This window comes from Neofelis nebulosa, chromosome 2, assembly GCF_028018385.1.
Source record: "Neofelis nebulosa isolate mNeoNeb1 chromosome 2, mNeoNeb1.pri, whole genome shotgun sequence".
In the NCBI taxonomy this organism is placed as follows: Eukaryota; Metazoa; Chordata; class Mammalia; order Carnivora; family Felidae; genus Neofelis; species Neofelis nebulosa.
This window is the reverse complement of record NC_080783.1, coordinates 116428872-116453702: the sequence shown is the minus strand read 5'-3', so window position 1 is coordinate 116453702 and position 24831 is coordinate 116428872. Positions and strand designations below refer to the sequence as shown.

Below are 24831 nucleotides of genomic sequence, written 5' to 3'. Positions count from 1 at the left end.
CGCCCACAGGGTGGGTGGAGTCATTCGCCGAGACCCGCCTGCTCGGGGAAACTGACCAATAGAAACGCCAAGAGGTAGGGCCGGCCACTGTGCCTGCCTGTCCATTGGAGGAGGGGACCTGAAAAAGAAGTGCAGCTGTCTCTCTAATCCCGCCTCCTGTGCGTCAGAGGTCCGTGATCAAGTGACGTCAGTGAAAAACAATTTCTAAAAAGCTTCGCTAAGTGGTGGTTTCGCTGGGCTGACCGCTGTGCAGACGATTGGTTTTGAAAATCTAAATCTTTAGATTCTCTAATGCTTGAACTTTACCCAGTGATTTGTAATCCTTTCTAGAGTTGTTGTGTTTTTTTTTCTCCTTTAAGGATCTTTTCCCTGGTGGAAAAAGTTCAATAACTAATTTTTGAGTGCTTGCTATGGAACTGGTAGTGTAAAAGGATCTGGGCATTTAAGATCTGGTAAGGGAGATAGATACCTACCGCGAAAACGGAAGGCAATGTATGCAGAAGTGAGTGGGATGACTTCCTTTGGTCAAACTTAGGGACATACTGATGGGATTTTAGTAGGGAAGTGCTAAGATGAGGACTGAACAAATTTTTTAATAATCGGAAAGCATTGAGCATTCGCTCCAGAAGCTGTCCAAACTGTTTTATGTGTATTTACTCATTCGATCCTCACAACACAGTGATGTAGATTCTATTATTATTTCCATTTTGCAGATAAGGAAACAGAAGCAAAGAGATTAAGCAAGTGATAACCAACTAGTAAGTAATGGTGTGCGAGGCAGACTGGAGAAGTTTGACTCCAGGGACATGTTTTAGCACTACAGTTTTAGCTCACCTTACATATCTTTCACAAATTGTTTAATATAAATTTAATTCGAATTTTAACAGAAACTCCGTCATGCTATTGAGCATCTTTGCATTCTTATAGGTTATATATGTAATACAAGGATTACATTGATCCATTTCTCTCGTTTAGTTAACAGCGCAGTTTATCTTAGCTGAGGTAGCTTAACATAATTTGTATACTATTGTTTACATTTGTTAAATTAATTTTTTCTTTGTTGCTATTTTATTGTGTTGTATTTCCAATTCATCATAAAAGAAAAATCATCCACTCAAAAGAAGTATATTGAAACATAAGAAGTAGTGATAAAAAAAAAGTCACAAGTACAGTATTTCAATTCAAAATTGTGTAGTAAAGCTAGGGGCATCTGGGTGGCTCAGTTAGTTAAGTGTCTGACTTAGGCTCAGGTCATGACCTCAAAGTTCCTGAGTTCAAACCCCAAGGTTCCTGAGTGGGAGCCCCACATTGAGCTCTGTGCTGACAGCTCAGAGCCTGGAGCCTCCTTTGGATTCTGTGTCTCCCTCTCTGCCCCTCCTCAGCTCACACTCTATTTTCTTTCTCTCTCAAAAATAAATAAACATTAAAAAAAAAAAAACAGAATCAAAATTATCTAGTAAAGATAGCCAGCTATTAAACAAGATCGCAGTTTAGGGGGCGCTTGGGTGGCTCAACATTTAAGCAGCCAACACTTGATTTTGGCTCAGGTCATGATCTCTTGGTTGATGAGACCAAGCCTGGTTTTGGGTTCTATGCTGACAGCACGGATACTGCTTGGGATTCTCTCTCTCCCTCTCTCCCTCTCTACTCCTTCCCTATGCACACACAAACTCTTTAAATAAATAAACAAACAAATAAATAAATAAATAAATAAACATTTTTTAAAAGTCTGCAGTTTAGATATAGACTGTAAGTTTTGTGCCTTTTCATGTGGTAAGTTCATCCAAGCAGCAATATATAAATGAATAAATAAAAATGTAAATAGAAAGTACAACTATGAATAACTAAAAACTAGATTTTATTAGGCCAGCAATCCATTTGTCTATTGCCTGCTACATTTTGGCTGTTAGGAACTTTTGTCAGTGACTCAAAAAGCCATCAAAGCTTACAAGTCATATTTGAACCAAATACAATGACCTCTTTGCCATGTAAAATGTATTTTTCCAGAATGAATGCAAAATAATGTTTTCCAGTATGAAATAGATGAATTTGTGGATAAAAAAGATCAAGTTACATCCCTGGTTTAAAAATGGCAAAAGTCATTTTGTTTCAGCAATGCTTGTACAACTAGCTACAAAGTTAACAACATGGGAATGCAAGCTGGTGCAGTCATGCTGGAAAACAGTATGGAGGCTCCTCAAAAAACTAAAAATAGAACTACCCTAGACCCAGCAATTGCACTACTAGGAATTTATACACGGGATGTAGGTGTGCAGTTTCTAAGGGACACATGCACCCCATGTTTACGGCAGCACTATCAACAATAGCCACAGTATGGAAAGAGCCCAAATGTCCATCGATGGATGAATGGATAAACAAAATGTGGTATGTATATACATATATATATATATATATTTATACACACACACTCACACACTCACACACACACACACACACACACACACACACACACAATGGAGTATTACTCGGCAATCAAAAAGAATGAAATCTTGCCATTTGCAACTACGTGGATGGAACTGGAGGGTATTATGCTAAGTGAAATTAGTCAGAGAAAGACAAAAATCATAAGACTTCACTCATATGAGGACTTTAAGAGACAAAACAGATGAACGTAAGGGAAGGGAAACAAAAATAATATAAAAACAGGGAAGGGGACAAAACAGAAGAGACTCATAAATATGGAGAACAAACTGAGGATTACTGGACGGGTTGTGGGAGGGGGGATGGGCTAAATGGGTAAGGGGCACTAAGGAATCTACTCCTCAAATAATTGTTGCACTACATTCTAACTAATTTGGATGTAAATTTAAAAAAATAAAAAATAGGGGCGCCTGGGTGGCGCAGTCGGTTAAGCGGCCGACTTCAGCCAGGTCACGATCTCGCGGTCCGTGAGTTCGAGCCCCGCGTCGGGCTCTGTGCTGACAGCTCGGAGCCTGGAGCCTGTTTCCAATTCTGTGTCTCCCTCTCTCTCTGCCCCTCCCCCGTTCATGCTCTGTCTCTCTCTGTCCCAAAAATAAATAAAAAACGTTGAAAAAAAAAAAATAAAAAAATAAAAAATAAAATTAAAAAAAAGTTAACAACAAATGTTTTGCTTAGAGAAAGTTTAACAAGCTATTGGCAAAAATCCCTAATCCAATACCACACAGAATCATGGTATAGAGCATGAAAGGGCAATATTAGCCCTGTACTTGCTAACAGTGGACACCACCAATGTACATAATATGAACCATTTCACAGCATATATGCAGTACATAAGGAAAAATGCCCAGAAACTTCCTGTTAGGATTATTATTCAAAATTAAAGTTACACTAATTCTAAAAGACATATGCACCTGTGTGTTTACTGCAGCATTATTTGCAGTAGCCAAGATATGGAAGCAATTCAAGTGTCCATGGACCTATGAATGGATAAAGATGTGGTATACAATGGAATATTACCATAAAAAAAGAATGAAATCTTACTATTTGCAACAACATGGGTAGATCCAGGGAATAAAATGCTAAGTGAAGTAGGTCAGTCAAAGACAAATACCATATGATTTCACTCATATGTGGAATTTAAGAAACAAAGCAAATGAACAAAGAAAAAAAGAGACTCTTAAAATATAAAGGACAAACTGGTGGTTGCCAAAAGTGTTGGGGTGGGGGGGAGAGAAGTGAAATAGGTGAAGGAGATAATGAGTACACTTCCTCTGATGATCACTGAGTAATGTATAGAATTGTTGAATTACTGTATTGAACACCTGAAATAACACTGTATGTTAACTATACTGGAATTAAAAAATAAATAAAAATTTGTTTAAAAATAAAATAAAAATCATATATATTTTATACATTGCTATAGTATGATATATGTCATAGTAAAGATAAGAAAAAAGAAAACTTTTGAAAGGATGCACAGAAAACCATTACCTATACTTAGTTCCAGGGCAACAAATTGAAGTCTAAATGGGAGAAACTCTTAGTTTCCACTGAATTTTTTTGTAATATTTTGAAAGATAAAAAGCTTATATGTAGGTCTGGAGAATGCTAAGAGAAATAAAAACACTGACACAGTAAAAAAGAAAAAAAATTGAGGTTGCAGAAAAAGACCTTTTCATTTAGAAAACTTTCATTTAACAAGGAATTATTTTGGGGGCGCCCGGGTGGCTTAGTCGGTTGAGCATCCGACTTTGGCTCAGGTCATGATCTCACAGCTCATGAGTTTGAGCCCTGCGTCAGGCTCTGTGCTGACAGCTCGGAGCCTGGAGCCTGCTTCAGATTCTGTGCCTCCCTCTCCCTCTGCCCCAATCCAGTCGTGTTCTGTCTCTGTCTCTCTCAAAAATAAATAGACATTAAAATAGTAAATAAATAAAATAAAATGAAATAAAATAAAAAAGAATTATTTTGTGAGGTGTGAGAAAGTCTGAAAAAATATCCTGGGATCAACACTGATAGAGTTGTAGCCTTGGGTGAGGGAAGGCCATTATTTCTACAAAAAAGAAAATGTCAGTCCACTTTCTGTTTTATTCAGGGAACAGTTGGTAGCCAAGGAGTAGTTCTCCTGAGCCTGCTTAAGTATAGAACAAATTAGTAAAAACTGTAAATATAGTAAAATAGCATCCAGTGAGCATAATCTTTGAAAAGAAATGGGTAAATGTTAGAAGACTTTTTTCTGCAGTAAAGAAAGGGGCAAGTAATGGCGAAGATGCTGTCACAAGGGCTGGAGTAGAATATCCCTTTTCTACTATACAGATAATACTAACAAAAAGCATTTTTTCCAAGTAGATTTATCTGAGCACCGTTTTCAGTATTTTCACTAACTTGAATTTATGACTTCCAAGTTAAAAATGCCATGACTTTTAATCTTAAGAACTAAGTATCAGGATTTTGTAAGAAAACCAGACAGTTGTGCAAATGCCTTGACCACCAAGAGTTTATGATTTCCCAATATATGATAATTTTATTTCTTCACTGGAGAAAAAAAAATGAATGACACATTATTGAACATGTTTTAACCACATCAAAATGTCACAACTGAATGGGGGGAGAAAAACTTTTCAAAGCTGAATGTAACCCATACAACTAAATACAACTCCTGCTCTCTCCCAAATTGAAACATTCCACTTTTGAGGTTGCTGTATGCTGTATGCCCTTCTACACATGCCCTTCAGTTAGAAACCCTACATCAGGGCACCTTGGTTAAGCAACCGACTGGCTCAGGTCATGATCTCACGGTTCCTGACTTTGAACCCCACTTTGGGCTCTGTGCTGACACCTCAGATCCTAGAGCCTGCTTTGGATTCTGTGTCTTCCTCTCTCTTGACCACTCCCCCACTCATGCTCTGTCTGGCTCTCTTTCTCTCTCAAAATGAATGAACATTAAAAAAATTAAAAAGAAACTCTACATCATACAAAGTCCATGTTAGGTAAAAAACCATTCATTCAGAATGACCTGATGATAGCCCCACTCATTGCAATATCTGACAACCCACTGTGAGTTCAGATTTTCTAATTCTAGTAGAAATGAAAATTAAGAAGTTGATTAAGAAATAACTGGGGCACCTGGGTGGCTCTGTTGGTTAGGTGTCTGACTTTGGCTCAGGTCATGACCTCACAGTTCACAAGTTCAGGCCCCACATCGGGCTCTGTGCTGACAGCTCACAGCCCAGAACTCGCTTTGGATCCTGTGTCTCCCTCTCTCTCTGCCCCTCCCTGCTCACGCTCGCGTGCTTGCACACATGCTCTCTCTTTCTCTCTCTCAAAAATCAACACTGTTAAAAATTTGTTTAAAAAATGACCTATTGCACATGTTTTCAGCTTACCAATATTAAAGTTACTATTGCTACTATTAATTTTTTACCTATTACAAGTTGTTTTGTTACCTTGATAATGATGGCAAGGCAGTTTTTTTAATTATTTAAAATGGTGATCTGCGGATGCGCCAGTTTTAGTGTCTCCAGATATAGTTACCAGATTTAGCAAATAAAAATACAGGTTGCCTAGTCAATTTAAACTTCAGATAAATGACAAATGACTTAAAAAATTTTTTTTAACTTTATTTATTTTTGAGAGAGAGAAGAGAGACAGAGTGGGAGCAGGAGAGGGGCAGAGAGCGAGGGAGACACAGAATCCAAAGCAGGCTCCAGGCTCCGAGCTGTCAGCACAGAGCTCCATGCGGGGCTCAAACTCACAAAATCATGACCTGAGCCAAAGTCGGATGCTTAACTGACTGAGCCACCCAGATGCCCCACAAGTGACTTTTTTTGGTAAAAGTATGTTCCAAATGTCGCTTAGGACATATTTATGTGTTTTTAAACATTCATCTTTCATCCAGAAACCCTACTCCTGGAGGTTAAAATTTTAAGGAACACTGATCCAGGTTTTTTTTGGGGGGCGGGTGGGGGGGGGAAACTGCAGGCAGAAAATCCACTTAGGTAAGTAGCTACTGCAGAAACCCAGGACAGCAATTACAAGGTTCTGACACAGGTCAATGAAACTGAAAAGACAATGATTGCCACAAGTACCGTTTTGACAAATAATCAAAAAGGGTTGCCATGGAACTGTACGTGTATGGAATGAAAGGAAGCTGTGACGTCAAAAGAAGGATTTGGGATAATATCAATAACAGAGATAGGGGCTAACTGGAAGTTCAGGTTTGTTCTGTTCATATTTATTTGTTGGATTGGTTGGTAGGACAGCCAGGTAAAAATGCTTATTAAGCATATGAAATCATAGGGCATCTGCCCAAAAGAGAGGTTGGGACCTAGATGTAAACTTCACCAACTGCAAGACACTGTGGTTTCATAGAATGCTAGCACCTTAGTTAAAAGAGAGAGGCAAAAGGACACAAAAAAATACCTCAAGAAATGCCTGTTTCAGTCTGAGGAATGTCAACTATTCAAGATGGAGGCAGAGGTCAACAAGATGAAACTGATGTTCCAGAAAGCTAACTCTGATCCAGATTACATTCAGTACAGACCAGAATATGAAATCAAGACTAATCATTCTGAGTCAGCAAGCAAGAAAAATCCAGTTACACTCTTAATGGAATCATTAGCAATAAAGTCTCAGTATCAAACTTTGCATGCATGCTTTAAGCCATTAGCTGTTGGGCAGAAAGAGACTAAGAGCTGTGTTTGTGCCACTTTCCTTAAGACTACGACCATAATACAAGAACTACAAAAGCAAACAGACTTGGAGCTGTCACTGTGGACTAAAGAGAAAACTGTGGCAGAGCAATTAAAATCTCACATGTCAGAGTTATGAAGAAATGGACTTGCCAAAGAGAACTCTTATGGAGAAGAGATCCATTCCAGAAAATTTTAGGAAGATGTCTTTTCAGCACTTTATGACTAGAGGTAGGGGGATGGGAAGGAGATTTGGCTTGACTGACTGGATAATTGATGCCTTTCACAAGATAGGGGAACATAAGAAGGCCAAAGAGTAATCAATAAAGTTCAGCTGAAAGGATGGGATGGGAATAAAGGGATTTTAAAAATATATGCACACACAGGGGCACCTGGGTGGCTCAGTCAGTTAAGCATCCAACTTCGGCTCAGGTCATGATCTCATGGTCCGTGAGTTTGAGCCCCACGTCAGGCTCTGTGCTGACAGCTCAGAGCCTGGAGCCTGCTTTGGATTCTATGTCTCCCTGTCTCTCTGCGCCCTTCCCCTCCCCCCCATTCATGCTCTGTCTTTCTTTGTCAAAAATAAGTAAACATTAAAAATTTTGAAAAATAGGGGCGCCTGGGTGGCGCAGTCGGTTAAGCGTCCGACTTCAGCCAGGTCACGATCTCGCGGTCCGTGAGTTCGAGCCCCGCGTCAGGCTCTGGGCTGATGGCTTGGAGCCTGGAGCCTGTTTCCGATTCTGTGTCTCCCTCTCTCTCTGCCCCTCCCCTGTTCATGCTCTGTCTCTCTCTGTCCCAAAAATAAATAAAAAACGTTGAAAAAAAATTAAAAAAAAAATTTTTTTTGAAAAATATATGCACACCCACTTAGTCTTATAATTTCAGACAAGGAATTTTAACACTATTTTGCATCTGTTTTTGTATAATTGGGATACCATAGATGTCCTGGCCTACTGTAAGAGAATATTTATGCACCATTTATGCAGTCAAATGTGAATGACCATGCTTTGGAAATTAAAGGATAGAAAGAAAAAAAAGAAAGAAAGAGAGAAATGCCTGTTTCAGACGATGGAAGAAGGAAGAGGCAATCTGGAAGAAGCAATGGAAGCAAAAGGAATTTCAAGATAAAAGATTTTGGGCAATAGCATCACGTGTTCAGAGATGAGGAGGAGCAAATCTAAGGAGAGTAGATGCAGCAGAAACCATAGTTGAGTGACTGAGAGTGTACAGAAAGTGAGTAAACGTAGTCAGATAGCTGGCATACAACACCTTTTCAAGAAATATGGGGGCACCTCGTGACTCAGTCGATTGGGCATCCGACTTGGGCTCAGGTCATGGTCTCACCATTTGTGAGTCCAAGCTGCTGTCAGCACAGAGCCTGTTTCTAATCCTCTGTCTCCCTCTCTCTCTGCCCTTCTTCCACTCACACTTTCTCAAAAATAAACATTTAAAAAAAACACTAAGAAATATGGCAATGAAGGGGCACCTGGGTGGCTCAGTTGGTTAAGCATCCAACTCTTGATTTTGGCTCAGGTCATGATCTCACGGTTCGTGGGTTCCAGCCCCACTCTGGGCTCTGAGCTGACTGTATTGAGCCTATTTGGGATTCTCTCTCTCTCTCTCTCTCTCTCTCTCTCTCTCTCCTCTCTCTCTCTCTCTCTCTCTCTCTGCCCCTCCTCTATGCGTGTGCACACTCTCTCCATCTCTCCAAATAAATAAAAACTTGAAGGAAGGGAGGAAGGAAGGAAGGAAGGAAGGAAAGAAGGAAGGAAGGGTGGAAAGAAGGAAAGAGAAAGAAAAAGAAAGAAAGAAAGAAAGAAAGAAAGAAAGAAAGAAAGAAAGAAAGAAAGAAAGAAAGAAAGAAAGGCAACGAAGGCAAAGCTGGGATGGGTACGTAGAGTACAAATAGAAAAGTATGTCTACAGACTGAGCTTGTGAAAAGCGTTGCAAATTAAAGATGAAGAAAATATGTATGCCTGAGAAAACAAGTAAGACCTGGTGCTGGAGGAGACCAGCAGGTAGGTTAGGCTGCATATGGACATATTACTCTCAAAAAACCAAGGCACATTTTGCTGAAAATGTGTAAACATTTTGAAGTGGAAGAAAGAGAGGTGTTGACTCATACGCAGTGGCTTTGATGCTCAAAGAGTTAATAGGTCAAACTTCTGCTGAGAACAAAAGGTAGAAATGCTGTTGGTTCTAGCTACAGAGCTGTGGGTAATTTGGGGAAGTGTATGACCAAGAATGTATACATAAAATGATGTTCTACTTCTCTGAGACCCTAAAGTCAGAAGGCATAAATGTTCATGAAACTACAGAGCAATGTTACTACTTGGTCTGCCAATATCAGAAGCAAACTGAGGAATTTACCCAGGATTAGAGAACAGGTTGACAAATTAGGTCAGTATCTTGGGGGTGGGAGATTCTAGAGCTGCAGAAGGAGGTGAGACTGGTCAGGGAAACAAGAGAAGCTAGGAGAGGTTATGGGGCTGAGCAGAGAGGTTAAATTCTGGAAGCTGATGTTGATAGCACCTTCAAATGTGAGGGAGTGGGAGTGTCAAAGGACAGAAACTGAGAACATATATCACAAAAGTAAAAATATATTGTCAGTATGTGTGTGTATATGTATATATATAACCTTTAAATCAATGAATAAGAGAGGAATAGCCCAATGACAAGAAGAGAAAGGATAGGTACAGGATATCTGAAAGTGATGTACAAACAAAAATTCAAATACCATACTAATGAGGGAACTGCAAGGGTTTTTTTTTTTTAATGTTTTTGTTTTATTGTTGTTGTTTTATTTCTGAGTGACAGAGAATGAGAGGACAAGCAGGGGAAGGGCAGAGAGAAAGGGAGACACAGAATCCAAAGCAGGCTCCAGGCTCTGAGCTGTCAGTGCAGACCCCAACACAGGGCTCAAACCCACAAACCACGAGATCATGACCTGAGCCAAAGTCAAATGCTTAACTGACTGAGCCATCCAGGCGCTCCAGAGAAATGCAAGTTTTTAAAAACTGAGATATTGTTTTTGCCTGTTAGCTGGACGAATATTTCAAAGATTGAAAGTAACCTATATTGGTGACACTGGAAAAATAAACACTTTCATACCTATTTTGTATATTACAATAACCTTTCTAGTGTGTGACTTGGCAATACCTGTTAGTATTCTAAATATTTATATCCTACAACCTAGCATTTGTATTTTTACCATTTTGAGGAATTTATCTCACAAAAACATTTCCACAAGTGCTCAGAAAAATATGTGCAAGGATACCCATTGCAATGTTGCTAAGAAATTTGAGGGGCTCCTGGGTGGCTCAGTTGGTTGAGCAACCGACTTTGGCTCAGGTCATGATCTCACGGTTTGTGAGTTCGAGCCCCTTGCCGGGCTCTGTGCTGACAGCTCAGAACCTGGAACCTGCTTTGAATTCTGTCTCCCTCTCTCTCTGCCCCTCCCCCACTTGTGCTCTGTCTCTCAAAAATAAATAAGTGTAAAAATAATTTAAAAAAAAAGAAATCTGAAACAACCCAAATGCCCACTAATAGTGAAAAAAAATCAGGGATATGTATGTAATGGAGTACTTACATACTTAGCAGCCATTAAAATGAACTAAGTCGATCTAAATGTATTAAAATAGAAAGATGTCCAAGGTATATTATTAAATGGGGAAAAAAGCATAAAATGAACATTATCTTGTAAATGATAATAATTATAATAAATATAGAAATTAAAGCTGGAAAAATCCACCGAACTATTAATAGTTTGTCTCTGGAGCATAGGATTAATAGGAGATTTCTATCTTTTGGTACATATTTCTGTAATGTTTGAAGGACATCTATAATTATAAAAAAAACAGAAATATGCAGCAATTTTGTTTTAAGGTCCATCACTAAACAATGGTAGCTATCATAATGAGCAGCAAAGCCTGGTTTTGTTTCAGACTTTAGTTTTTCCTACCCTGAAAACACCTCTCCCACACAATTTGTGATTGTATGGTCAGGGGCAAGAGAAATTTGGAAACAGAAAATTATTTTATTTTATTTTTCTCCAAGAATTAGTGGAAGATTATTTTCTTCAATAATATTTTTAAATGTTTATTTATTTTTGAGAGAGAGAGAGAGAGAGAGAGAGACAAGAGTGCAAGTGGGAGAAGGACAGAGAGAGAGAGGGAGACAAAGAATCCAAAGCAGGCTCCCAGCTCTGAGCTGTCAGCACAGAGCCTGATGCGGGACTCGAACTCACAAATTTTGAGATGGTGACCTGAGCTAAAGTCCAACTCTGAACCGACTAAACCACCCAGATCCCCCCCACCAAATATTTTTAAATTGCTACATTTGGAATTTGGAAACTGAAAATATTTTTAATTGCTACATTTAGAATTTAAATTGCTACATATTATTTGGAAAAATAAAAGTGAGAGCTGGGACCATACCTCATTCTCCATTCTGTCCCCAGCATCTAGCAAATGAGTGACACATTATTGGGATTCAGTAAAATTTATTAAATATAGCACCTCTTCCAGAAGAGTTACTTTTCTAAAGGTTGATAATATTTTGAAAATTTATCTAATACTCAAAACAATTTTTTGAGTAGATAATATATACATGGTACAATATAAACCACCCAATTTCTCATCTTGAAGCCCCAGAATAATTCTCTCCAGAAATATTCTGTATATTTATAAGCATATGTAAATACAGATAGACAAGTTTGCACGGGAGCGTGCATGCACACACATACATACACCCTATAAACGTTTTTTTGGGGTTTTTTTTTTGTTGTTGTTGTTGTTGTTTTTGAGAGAGAGAGACCGAGACAGCACAAGTTGGGGAGGGGCAGAGACACAGGGAGATGGAGAATCCCAAGCAGGTTCTGCTCTGTCACGCCGAGCCCCACGCAGGTACCAGGAGATCATGATCTGAGCTGAAACCAAGAGTTAGAGTCTTAACCGACTGAGCCACCCAGGCACCCCTAAAAGTTTTTTGATGAACCAAATAAAACCTTAGAGGAAATAGTAAATTTCGCTATATATGAACACATGTAATACCTAATACTAAGTAAAATAGTTTAGACTTTTCTGATTCAAATGTTCTAAGTAAATTCTTTTTGAGAAAAAGCAAATTTTTGAGTTTCAACTGATCTTGTTGGTAAATAGTTCCCAAACTTGAGCATACATTACAGTCCCCCTAGAAGGGCTGGTTAAAGTTTCTGATTCATTAAGGCATGGATGAGGGTCCAAGAATTTGCATTTCTAACAATGTCCCACATGTCACTGCTAATCCAGAGAACCGTTGCAGAGACCAAAAAGCTGGCTCCTGACCCATCTTCTACCACCCATGTGATCCACTTACAAGGTATTACTTGAGCTATTAACCTTGGCTGCCCCAGCCCTTGGAGAGTTGTGGAAATATTCTTCTACTGACCTGGGCTCCAATTTAATCTAGTGGATCATTTTCTCACTCACTATGGGAGTGTCTGAAACTTGATCATGTTTTAGTTGAACTATTCATGAAGCTTCTGAGTTCAGCGTGGGAGTGGGGAAGGGACAGAGCTACCAATCACTCTCCTTTCGTAAGAGGGCGTTGATAAAAAGGGGAGAGGCTGCCAAGAGATGTGCTTGAGCAAGAAGAGACTGCCCTGCCAACAGCCAGCCTTGGCTATCACTCTCTCAAGAGGTAAATAACTATCTGTATTGTCTTTCTAGTGAAGTTTTTATGGGAATAATTACAACAATCCTTCTGAGTTTTGTAGAGCTTCTCCGCAAACTTGGGAAGTACTAGGGAAATGACTGAGGGAAAAGTAAAGGGCTTTTATGCAAAAGTGAAACTTTACAAGGTACAGTGTTGTTTTGAAACAAGCTTGGGGAACCCCTGTGGGTCCTATTGTCTAGAGGATGTCTTTGATTTTAGGGATTATAGTAGGAGAGCGTCATTATTGTATTTCTTCATCATCACCTCTCCCTTTAGAGTAAACTTATGGCCCGGACAGAAAAGCTGGGTCTTTTTAGGTTGTTTTTGTTGTCGTCTTGTTTTGGTTTTTGTATATTTATCTTTAAGAAATACAGGGCAACAGATGGGGGAAATGAAGTGATTTGAGAAGGCAACATAGGAAAGGAAGAAGGGATTAATCTTTCGGGGAAGTATCAAGTGAAAGTGGAACTAACATCCGATACAGATTTGTAACTGCTGTTGTTGTGTGTCCTACTTTAGCAGTACCAAACTTTACATAAACCGATAGATTCCTGCCCTATCTCCTTTTCCCTATTCTAGTCCTGAGCATTTCTGCTGCTCATCTCAAATAAAACAGGAACCTTAAGAACCACTTTAAAATTCTAGGACATGGAAAAAAGGTTTTGGATTTATCTGCCAAGAAAAGTGACTTTACCTAAAAGGTCTTAAAGAATTTTTCTTTTTCTTTTCAAGAGAGAGGAGCATCCACAAGCTGGAGAAATGGGCAGAGGGATAGAGAGAGAATCTCAAGCAGGACCCATGCTCAGTACAGAGCTTGACACAGGGCTCAATTCCACAATATTGGGATCACGACCTGAGCTGAAATCAAAAGTCTGATGCTCAACCCACCCCCTGCCTAAGAGGTCTTAGAGGAAAGGAAACTGAATATCCAAGGCTGCAATAATTTGTGATTTTTTTTTTTGCATTCTAAAAAACTTTTTACATAATTTTGTATTCAAAATCTTGCTTTTTTTTTTTTAAGAGAAACGTCCAACTTGTATAAACTTCAGGCCTTATAAAACCTAGATATGATCCCTGAATATGAAAATAAGAGCCAAGAGCATGCATGGCATACTTGGAACCAAAACAACATCAGCCTTTTTCTTTCCTTTTCCCTTTTTAATAAGAATGTATTTTACTTTTTTTTTTTAATTTTTTTAACTTTTTTTTTTAATTTATTTTTGAGACAGGGAGAGACAGGGCATGAACAGGGGAGGGTCAGAGAGAGGGAGATACAGAATCTGAAACAGGCTCCAGGCTCTGAGCTGTCAGCACAGAGCCTGACGCGGGGCTCGAACTCACGAACCGCGATATCATGACCTGAGCCAAAGTCGGCCGCTTAACCTACTGAGCCACCCAGATGCCCCTGTATTTTACTTTTTGAGGTGGAGGGAGGAAAGGTATCAGCCTAACAGGATCAAAATTAGCTTATTGGAATTTAGCATCTGTGAGTGAGAAGTTTGAATAAGTGAACTAGAGACCTTTGATTCAAAGTTCAGAAATTCAAGGGGCGCCTGGGTGGCGCAGTCGGTTAAGCGTCCGACTTCAGCCAGGTCACGATCTCGCGGTCCGTGAGTTCGAGCCCCGCGTCAGGCTCTGGGCTGATGGCTCGGAGCCTGGAGCCTGTTTCCGATTCTGTGTCTCCCTCTCTCTCTGCCCCTCCCCCGTTCATGCTCTGTCTCTCTCTGTCCCAAAAATAAAAATTAAAAAAAAAAAAAAAAAAAAAAAAAAAAAAAAAAAAAAAAAAAAAAAAAGAAATTCAAGGGGCGCCTGGGTGGCTCAGTCGGTTGAGCGTCTGACTTTGGCTCAGGTCATGATCTCACGGTTCATGAGTTTGAGCTCCCCATCGGGCTCTGTGCTGACAGCTCAGAGCCTGGAGCCTGCTTCAGATTCTGTGTCTCTCTCTCTCTCTCCCAAAATAAATAAACATTGAAAAAAACAAAAATAAAAAAAGTTCAGAAATTCAGATTCAATGAGATAAGGAGGAAAATCAGAGATGATTTTATGTTTTCCAATTTCCAAATGCTGAACGTTTTCCATCCCTCTGCAATATTTGAGGCTCTTGGTAACACACCTCCTTGAATTATCCCATCGCTTCAATTTCATGACTCTCCACTCTTCAGGTGTTCCTACTATAACTATTCCATCTGTGGTTTCTACCTCCACCGTAGAAGCAGACATTCCCTTGTTTCAAATTCTCCTTTGGCCATCTCATCTACTTCTATGATTTCAACTACCCTGCATCTGGGTGACTCAGCTCTAAAGATCTTGCTCTTCTTTACTCCTAAACTTCAGTCCCACATTTCTGCCTCTTCAGCATATCACACCAGTGCCTTTAAATTCAACTGAACTACTCCAAACTGAACTCATCATATTCCCTTTGAATATCTGCTAATTCCTAAAATAAATTGTTCTATTAATGGCAGCATTTTTCTTTCAGCCATCCAAAGTCAAACCCCAGGTCATCTTTATCACTTCTTCTTCCTCCCATATGTTCATTTAATGTATAAGTCATGTCAAATCCTTTCTCATCCATTCCTTCCTTTTTGTTACTATGTTATCCTAGTTTATACTTTTCTTGCCTCTTGCTAAGACTGTTACAACTCCTGGGGCGCCTGGGTGGCTCAGTCGGTTAAGCGGCCGACTTCGGCTCAGGTCATGATCTCGCGGTCTGTGAGTTCGAGCCCCGCGTCGGACTCTGTGCTGACAGCTCAGAGCCTGGAGCCTGTTTCAGATTCTGTGTCTCCCTCTGTCTCTGACCCTCCCCTGTTCATGCTCTGTCTCTCTCTGTCTCAAAAAAATAAACGTTAAAAAAAAATTAAAAAAAAAAAAAAAGACTGTTACAACTCCTTCTAATTGTTTTCCACCCTATGGTGTCTATTTGCTGTCTCCAATATCTTTTATATACTGTTGCCAGCTATCTTTTTAGAGCATGGCTTTGATGATTTACCTTCCTTCCTTCAACAAGCATGAATTGTATATGCCCAATATTCCCGGCACTGATACAGATACTAATTCATTTATGTAGGTATACTAAACACCTACAATGTGCCAGCCCTGCCATAGGCACTGAAGCTATGTCACTAATGGGACACAGACTAAGGCTTAGAGCTTACATTCCAGTTAGGGTCAGTGGGAGGTACAGTAAGATATGGCCCCTGCTCTCACTTATCTGTTCTAAATCCTTCAATGGCTCCCCCATGCCTGGAAAAGAAAATTCAAATTCTTTATGTTGACTTTCAAGACTCATTATGATTGTTTTTCCTCCCAAGTTTTTATTTAAATTCCAGTTATTTAAAAATATGGAATGCTTCAGGGCATTCCCTGGGTGGCTTAGTCAGTTGAGTATTCAACTCTTGATTTCAGCTCAGGTCATGATCCCAGGGTGGTGGGATCAAGCCCCATGTCGGGCTCCATGCTGAGCATGGAGCCTGTTTAACATTCCCTCCTTCTCTCCTACTTCCCCTCTCCCCACTCACACGTTCTCTCTCTCTGTCTCTCTCTCTGTCTCTCTCTCTCTCTCTCCCTCTCTCTCAAATAAAGGAAAAGAAAAAGGGGGGGATGGGATGGAAGGCTTCATGAATTTGTGTGTCATCCTTGCACAGGCGCCAGGGACTGGAATGTTGAGTGACACAAAGATGACACAATTTATAATTCAGGCAGGGCATAAGTGGGCGTATCCAATGATGGTAGCCGTGGTGCCCAACAAAATCATCCAGTGCCAGCAGTGCCCTAACCAGACTTCTCCTGTGCTGAACATGACTGTGGTTGGTTCCCAATGCCTCGTCTCCCTTCGTTTCTGCCTGTTTTTTTTTTTAATTTTTATGTTTATTTATTGCTGACACAGAGAGAGACAGAGCATGAATGGGGGAGGGGCAGAGAGAGAGGGAGACACAGAATCAGAAGCAGGCTCCAGGCTCTGAGCTGTCAGCATAAAGCCCGACGCAGGGCTCGAACTCACAGACTGTGAGATCATGACCTGAGCCAAAGTCGGACACCCACTGAGCCACCCAGGCGCCCCTGATTTCTGCCTATTTTATAAGACCAATTCTACTTCATTCTGGAAGCTGACTAGCCTCTTCCTTGCAATAAATACTTTTTTTTTGCTCAGGTGAGGGACATTGTTTCTGTTGCTTGCAACGAAGAATCTTGAGTGATATAAAAGTATTCTTTCTTCCTCTGGACTTGGGGAGGAAGAGAGAATGTGAAGAGGGAATATAAGAGGTCTGGATTTATTGGGGCCATTCTTGCTACTATAGGAAATCAGCCTGTGTATAAACTCAACATAGAAGAAAGGTGGGACTGTGAAATATAATAGACATATCAAGGCAGAACCCTGGTAACACCTTGAATCTCTGGATCCAACCATAACTAAAGTTAACTTTACTCTGGACTTCAGCCTCATAAGTTAATAAATTCCATGTATTGTTTAATATCACTCACGTGAACTTTTTGTCACTTGCAACCAAATGCATCCTACCTGATACCTTTTCATTCCGTCTTTGAAAAGGAATCCTTTGCCTGATTCTGCAGTAGGCTTTTAGCTATTCTACTTCTCTTCTTTCTTTCCCAGTTGAACTCCTCATAAATGATGTAAAATCTTAGTGTCTTCATTTCCTCACTGCCCTTTCCTGCTTAATCCACCGAAGGCTGGATTACTTCTTTACCACTCTGCTGACACTATTTTCTTTGAGATCACCAATAGTCTTTTCCTGTCTTAACTCAATGCCACATTCTCAAAGTCATTCATTTGTTCAGCATTTTTTACATGCCCACTTTAGCAGAGTGTAGTGCTACATCCACTCATTGAACAGATATTTATTGAATAGCCAATATATCCCAAACTTTTAGTATAAAAAACAAACAAATCCTACTTTCAGGTCGGATTACTATTTTGTTACAGAAGACAGACTCTGAAGTAATCGTAGTAAACCATAGTGAATATTACTAGAATATCTCCCTGGAAAATTAACATTTAATCTAAAGCCTAAAAGTTGAATATAGATGGATGGAAATAATACAAAGAGAATATTAATGACAAGGCTTAGAGGCAAAGGAGGATCATGCAAAAGTCACGGAACTGTGAGAAGTCCAGCATTTCTGGGTCACAAAGTACGAAGGAGAGAGTGGCAAGAAACAAGGTTAGATCAAATTATGGAGAGCCTTGGAACCCCATTAAAAAGTTTGAAGACTGTAGGCAGCTGGTGACAGATTTTAATCAGAAGACTGATGGATTTCCATTTATTAAAGACCACTTTGTGGTTTGGAAGAGAACACAAGTATTTTCAGGAATTCTGAGAGTATTTGCAGGAGTCTGGTATTTGATGACCTAGAGTACAGTGATGACCATGGGAATAAAGGGAATTGAGAAAGAAAGAAAGAAAGAAAGAAAGAAAGAAAGAAAGAAAGAAAGAAAGAAAGAAAGAAAGAAAGAAATGACTTGAGAGATAATTTTGGAAGTAGGCCCAAAAGGATATTAATAGATGTAGGGAGTAAGAAGCTACTGAAATGTGGAACACAAGAGTTCCACATGACCCTGCTCTGAAAAGCACTGTAGAAAGGTGAGGAAATCAATAATGTGATATATATGTACATGAGATATTAAGGGGAATACAAATATCTACCAATTTTCCCACACTTCCAGCTGCCAGGAGGAGCCCCAGACTAGTTTTTCTCTTATCCCCAGTCTTTTTTTTATAAGCATTTTCTCTAAGTTTATTTTGAGGTGGGGGAGGGGCAAAGAGAGAAAGAGAGAGAGAATCCCAAGCAGGCTCCACGCTGTCAGTGTGGGGTTCGAACTCACATAACCATGAGATCATGACCTGAGCAGAAACCAAGAGTTGGACACTCAGACTGAGCCACCCAGGCGCCCCATCTTTTATCCTCAGTCTCAAAACCACTTCCTTACAATTCTCTGCCAAAGGTACAAGTCGTGAAGACAATTACTGATATTGTTTCCCAGAGCTGCTTAGCTCCCAGCTGTCCCAAACTAATCTTTTATGAAACAAGCATTCTCTCTGTGTTCCCAAAAGATTCACTAAACCATTTTTTTTTTTTTTCAAAACAAATCTGTTTGCATTTTCTTTCTCTCTAGGCTTGGAGGATGTTCAGGGTTCTTTCTTTCATGATGTACTTCTCATGGGTTACTCAGAAGTTCCCTCACTAGGGTTATCTAACTGCAGATCCCTTAGAATCAATGTCCCTCCACTGGCTTTACAGCACTGAATCCAAGTCTACCTCCAACCACTTTCTGTTAAGGTAACTTCCTTCCAGCAGGAATCCCTTTCAGGCTAGATCCTCTTTCGAATGATGCCCGGGGTTGGTCCCTATCTATGGGGTCATTATCTGGCCCTCAGGAAAAAAAAAAATTCTCCTTGATCAATCTCAATTCTGCCTTCTTTTATTTTAAAGGTTTTTTTTTAAGTTTATTTATTTATTTTGAGAGAGAGACAGAGAGAGAGACAGAGTGCATGCACGCCTGCAGGGTAGGAGCTGAGAGAGAATCCAGAGTGGGCTCTACCCTGTCAGCCCCATCGAGGGGCTCCATTTCACAAATCATGCGATCGTGACCCAAGTTGGACGCTCAACTGACTGAGCCACCCAGGTGCCCCAATTCTGCCTTCTTTTCTGTTGCTACAGCCTGCTTCAGCCAACTTCTTTCTTTCATTTTATCATAGTAAGAGCACATAACGGGATTTACCCTCTTAACAAATTTTTTAGTGTGCGATACATTATCATTACTACTGGTACAATGTCGTACAGCAGATCTCTAGAGCTGGTTCATCTTGCTTAACTACAATTTTATGCCTGTTGATTGATAACTCCCCATGATTAGTGATGTTCAGCATCTTTTTATCTGCTTATTGGCCATTTGTATAACTCCCTTAGAGAAATGTCTATTCAGATCCTTTGCCCAGTTTTTTAAAAAGTTTATTTATTTTGAGAGAGGGAGAAAGAGAGAGAGAGAGAGAGTGCAAGCAGGGGAGGGGCAGAGAGAGAGGGAAAGAGAGAATCCCAAGCAGGCTCTGTGCTGTCAGCACAGGGCTCAAACTCACGAACTGTGAGATCATGAACTGACCCGAAATCAAGAGTCGGACACTTAACTAAGCCACCCAGGAGCCCCCCTGTGCCCAATTTTTAATTAGGTTATTTGTATTCCCTTTATTTAGTTATAAGAATTCTTTATATATTCTAGATAGAAGTCCCTTATCGGATATATGACTTGCAAATATTTTCTCCCATTCTTTGGGTTGTCTTTTCACGTTCTTGATAGTGTCCTTTGAAGAACAGAAGTTTTAAACATTTTTTTCTCAAATCTCTTTATTTATTTTGAGAGAAAGAGAGCATGAGTTGGGGAGGGGCAGAGAGGGAGGCAGAGAGAATCCCCAGCAGGCTCTGCATTGTCAGCGCAGAGCCAGACTTGGGGCTCAATCTCATCAACCATGAGAGCATGATATGAGTCAAGCCAAAACCAAGAGTTGGTCGCTCAAGTGACTGAGCTCCCCAGGTGCCCCTAAATGTTTTTCTTTTTTTTAACTGAAGTATAGTTGATACACAATGTTACAATGTTACATTAATTTCAGGTATACAACGGTTAGTGATTTGACAAATTTATATGCTAGTGCTTTGCTAACCACAAGTATAGCTACCACCTGTCACCATAAATGCTATTACAATACCACTGATTATACTCCCTATGTTGTCCCTTTTATCCTTATGACTTAGTCATTCCATAATTAGAAGCCTGTACTTCCCACTCCCCTTCATCCATTTTGCCCATACCCCACATCCCTCCCCTCTGGTAACCATTAGTTTGTTCTCTATATTTATGGATATATTTCTGCTTTTTATTTGTTTAATTCTTTGTTTTTTAGGTTGTTTTTCGGGGGTTTTTTTGTTTGTTTGTTTTTTTAGAGCCCACACATAACGAATCATACGTTGTTTGTCTTTGTCTGACTTATTTCACTTGGAATAATACCCTCTAGGTCCACCCATGTTGTCATAAACAGCGAGGTCTCATCCTTTCTGTGGCTGAGTAAAATCCCATTTTATATACATATATACACCACATCTTTATCCATTCATCTGTTGACAGACACTTGAAAAAGTCTTAAATCTTGACAAATTCCAACTTACCTATTTTTCTCTGCTGTTGCTTGTGCTTTTGATGTAATAGCTAAAAATTCTTTGCCAAATCCAAGGTTATGAAGATCTACTCTTTTGTTTTCTTTTAAGAGCTTTGCAGAGTTAGGTCTTTGATCTATTTTGAGGTAGTTTTTATATATGGTGTGAAGTAAGGGTTCAACTTCATACTTTTGCATGTGGCCGTCCCGTTGTCCCAGCACAATGTTTCTTTCCTCACTGAATGGTGTTGGCATCCTTGTCAAAAATCGGTTGACAATAGATATATGAGTTTATTTCTAGACTTCCAAATCTATCCCACCTAACTATATGTCTATCCTTGGGCTAGTGCCACACTGTCTTAATAATGGTAACTTTACAGTGAGTTTTGAAATCGGGAAGTGGGAGTTTTCTGGTTTTCTTCCTTTCAGTGTTGATTTGGTGGACTAAGTTTTTTTTTTTAATTTTTTTTTGACGTTTATTTATTTTTGAGACGGAGAGAGACAGAGCATGAACAGGGGAGGGTCAGAGAGAGGGAGACACAGAATCTGAAACAGGCTCCAGGCTCCGAGCTGTCAGCACAGAGCCTGACACGGGGCTCGAACCCACGGACCGCGAAATCATGACCTGAGCCGAAGTCGGCCGCTCAACCAACTGAGCCACCCAGGCGCCCCAAGTGGACTAAGTTTTAATAACCAAAATTGATCCCTTCTGGGATGTACTTCATTTTTCATTAAAAGATGGGAATGACAGGGGCACCTGGGTGGGTCAGTCAGTTAAACGTCCGACTCTTGATTGTGGGTCAGGTCATGATCTCACAGCTCGTGGAATCAAGCCCCACGTCAGTCTCTGTGGGTCAACGAGATCCTGCTTGGGATTAGCTCTCTCCCTCTCTCTTTCTGCCAATCTCCTGCTCTCTCTCTCACACACACTCTCTCTCTCTCTCAAAATAAATAAACATATAAAAACAATGGGAATGGCAGCACAGTTAAACATAGTAATTAGAAAAAATAAAATAATTTTATGTTCATACCCAGTAAGTTAAGACTCCAGAACAAATTAGTTACAATATGTACTCTTAGAATTTGGAAGAAAAAAAAAAATCTTAGAGACAGATTTGGATGTAACACAGAATTGGGCTGTTCAAGGTAGCTTTCCCTGGATCTTACCAGGCAAGGAAGCTCTAGTTGATTTCTGAGCTATACATGTTTGCTCATGTTTTGCCTTGGAGTATTTTTCCAGAGGTTTTATGCTTTTATGTGTATATATTTTGAACATCACCCATACTAACTTTATCAATTTCATAAGTGCTTCTTAAATAAGCCTTGCTTTTTTTTTTTTTCAAATCTCCTTTGGTTTTGACATGTTATTAAGAAGACACACACATACATATACAAACCAATCAACTTGTTTTATCCTCTTTTGTCTAGGAATATGACAAACCTGAAGATCCCTGAGGAGGTAGCTACTGCTCTACAAGGGTAAAAGAAGTGTGTGTTCCCATGGATGATTCGAGCCTGTCCAGCAGTATTGATGTAGACAAAGGCTTTGCCATCGCCTTTGTTGTTCTTCTGTTTCTGTTCCTAATTGTGATGATTTTTCGGTGTGCCAAGTTGGTGAAGAACCCCTATGAGGCCAGCTCCACAACAGCAGAACCGTCGCTGAGCTGAACTATGAAAAAGCCTGACAGACTCCTCCTCAGGGGAGATATTAAATCTTCTATACAGGTGTTTATGATCTGGACTTCATATTGGTTCCCCTCTCTGTGTGTCAGCCTTCTCACTCTGGCATTCCACAATAGGCACAGGAGGGTGAGTTGAGAATAATAAAAAGGATGAAACACAAGCCAGTTTATATTCCTATTCAGGGAAATGGTTACAAAGTGGGACAGAGACAGGTTGAACTCATTGATTAAAATAAGGCCATGGGTTTCAATTCTCCAGTATCAAATGTCCTTAAGATAGTTGGACATAATTTTTGATGTAATGCAATACAATATAATAATGCTGGGGCACCTGGGTGGCTCTATTGGTAGAGTGCCTGACTCTTGATTTTGGCTCGGGTCATGATATTGTGTTTGTGGGCTCGAGCCCCACATCAGGTTCTGTGCTGATAGCATGGAGCCTGCTTGGGGGTTCTCTGTCTCCCTCTCTCTCTGCCTCTTCCCTGCTCATACACTCTCTCTCTCAAAATAAATAAATAAAAATTAAAAAAATAATGCTTGGAAGGCCCACCTAAAACCAGAATTCCTAGAGGTGGTCCTAGAAGATCCCTCTGGTTGTGCAAATATAAGGCCAGCAGGAACCAATTGTTCTTTGATAAGAGTCTAACAGGACCTTTTTAGTGTGTGAGGTTTTAAAAAAATCTGCTACCCTTCTCAAGTGGACAGAGCTGTGTGGTAGAGGGGGAGCAATTTGTCTTCAGGGAATCCCTTAATCTTTCTCAACCCCACATTTCCTCATTTATAAAATAATATCTAGTAGATTGAAAGGGGCCCTCCAAAAGACACGTCCATGTCCTCCCCTGGAAACCTGTGAATGTTTTTACATATTTGGCAAAAGGATCTTTGCAGATATAATTATGAATCTCAAGATGAATTCTTCCTGGATTAGCTGGGTGAGCCCTAAGTCCAATGACAAATGTCCTTTGTAAAAGACAGACGAGAAGATACAGAGAGACAGAGGAAAAGGCCCTGTGAAGACAGAGGCAGAGATTGGAGTCATGCAGCCACAAACTAAAGAACACTTGGCTGGAACCAACAGAAGCTGGAAGAGGCAAGGGAAGATTCTCATCAGAGCCTTTGGAGGGAGCACAGCCCTGCCAACACCTTGATTTTGGATTGCTAGCCTCTAGAACTGTGAGAGAATAAATTCCTGTTGTTTTAAGCCAACGAGTCTATGGTAATTGGTTATGGCAATCACAGGAAACTCATATGTAATACACAACGATGATGGTGGTAGTTATCATGATCAGTCCAAGAATCTTTTAAAAGAAAACAGAAAAGGCACTCCTGGGTGGCTCAGTTAGTTAAGAGTCTGACTCTTGATTTCAGCTCAGGTCATGATTTCACAGTTTGTGAGACAGAGCCCCAAAGAACCTGGTCAAGATTCTCTCTTTCCCTCCACCACTTGTGCTCTCTCAGAAAGAAACAAAGGAAAGGAAGGAAGGAAGGAAGGAAGGAAGGAAGGAAGGAAGGAAGGAAGGAAGGAAAGAAGGAAATTATAATCTGTACTCTCCAAAGTCTGAAGTTAGGGAAATTTGGTAGACCATCGCCAACTGGCAGGAAAGCGCATAAGAGAATTCACTAGAAGGAGAGGGGGCATCTAGGCCATGGATCAATGCTCAACACAGGTTTTGCTGAAGAGGATTGAGTCTGAGTCTGTCCCAGTAAGTGATAGAGATAGTGATAGTGAAAACTCTTAGGTCTATACTGGCCAAATGTTCTAGGTAACAGTAACTTAGCATGTGGATGTGAACTAAGACAGCCATAACCTTGGAAGCTAAGTGTGGGGCATCACTTGGGCTTGTGCAGGAACTTGGACCAGCATGCAGTCCCTTCAGAGAAGACATGTATTCATGGGACAATGCTGAACCAGACTTTAGCAGCAATACTAAATGGTATGGAGAAATAAACAGTCATGCACTGTTACCAGAGACTTGATAGTTGTTTCTGTTTTCTGACTCCTTGAACCAGAACTGCCCTCTCCTTGGCCTGAGTAAGTTCCCAGGGTTATTTGAAAATTGAGGCAGGGAAACCAGAGCTTTGAAATGGAGATACTAGACTATGCTTTCACCAGAACAGAGTGTGCTATATTGGATAAACTAAGGGGAGAGAGCAAGAGAGGGA

The 24831-nt window shown here is 40.2% G+C and overlaps 2 protein-coding genes across 6 annotated transcripts; both read left to right on the top strand.

The window, feature by feature from the left end:
- Positions 1 to 148: 148 nt before the first annotated feature.
- CTXND2 (cortexin domain containing 2) lies at positions 149 to 23874 on the top strand. 5 transcript variants are annotated; one of them, XM_058715859.1, is made up of 3 exons: positions 12673 to 12809; positions 18958 to 19121; positions 22415 to 23874. In XM_058715859.1, the coding sequence occupies exon 3, from the start codon at positions 22487 to 22489 to the stop codon at positions 22652 to 22654; it is 168 nt and encodes a 55-aa protein (XP_058571842.1). In that variant the 5' UTR covers positions 12673 to 12809; positions 18958 to 19121; positions 22415 to 22486; the 3' UTR covers positions 22655 to 23874. The 5 variants fall into 5 exon arrangements, 3 of the variants coding, with proteins under 3 accessions (XP_058571843.1, XP_058571842.1, XP_058571841.1); XR_009257726.1 differs by lacking the exon at positions 18958 to 19121 and having other exon boundaries at positions 12680 to 12809; positions 22415 to 22711; positions 23644 to 23874; XR_009257725.1 differs by lacking the exon at positions 18958 to 19121 and having other exon boundaries at positions 12680 to 12809; positions 22415 to 22711; positions 23640 to 23874.
- Positions 6907 to 7269, top strand: LOC131503989 (spindle and kinetochore-associated protein 2-like). The gene has a single exon (XM_058715857.1). It carries the CDS (start codon positions 6907 to 6909, stop codon positions 7267 to 7269), a length of 363 nt encoding a protein of 120 aa, XP_058571840.1.
- Positions 23875 to 24831: the final 957 nt, after the last annotated feature.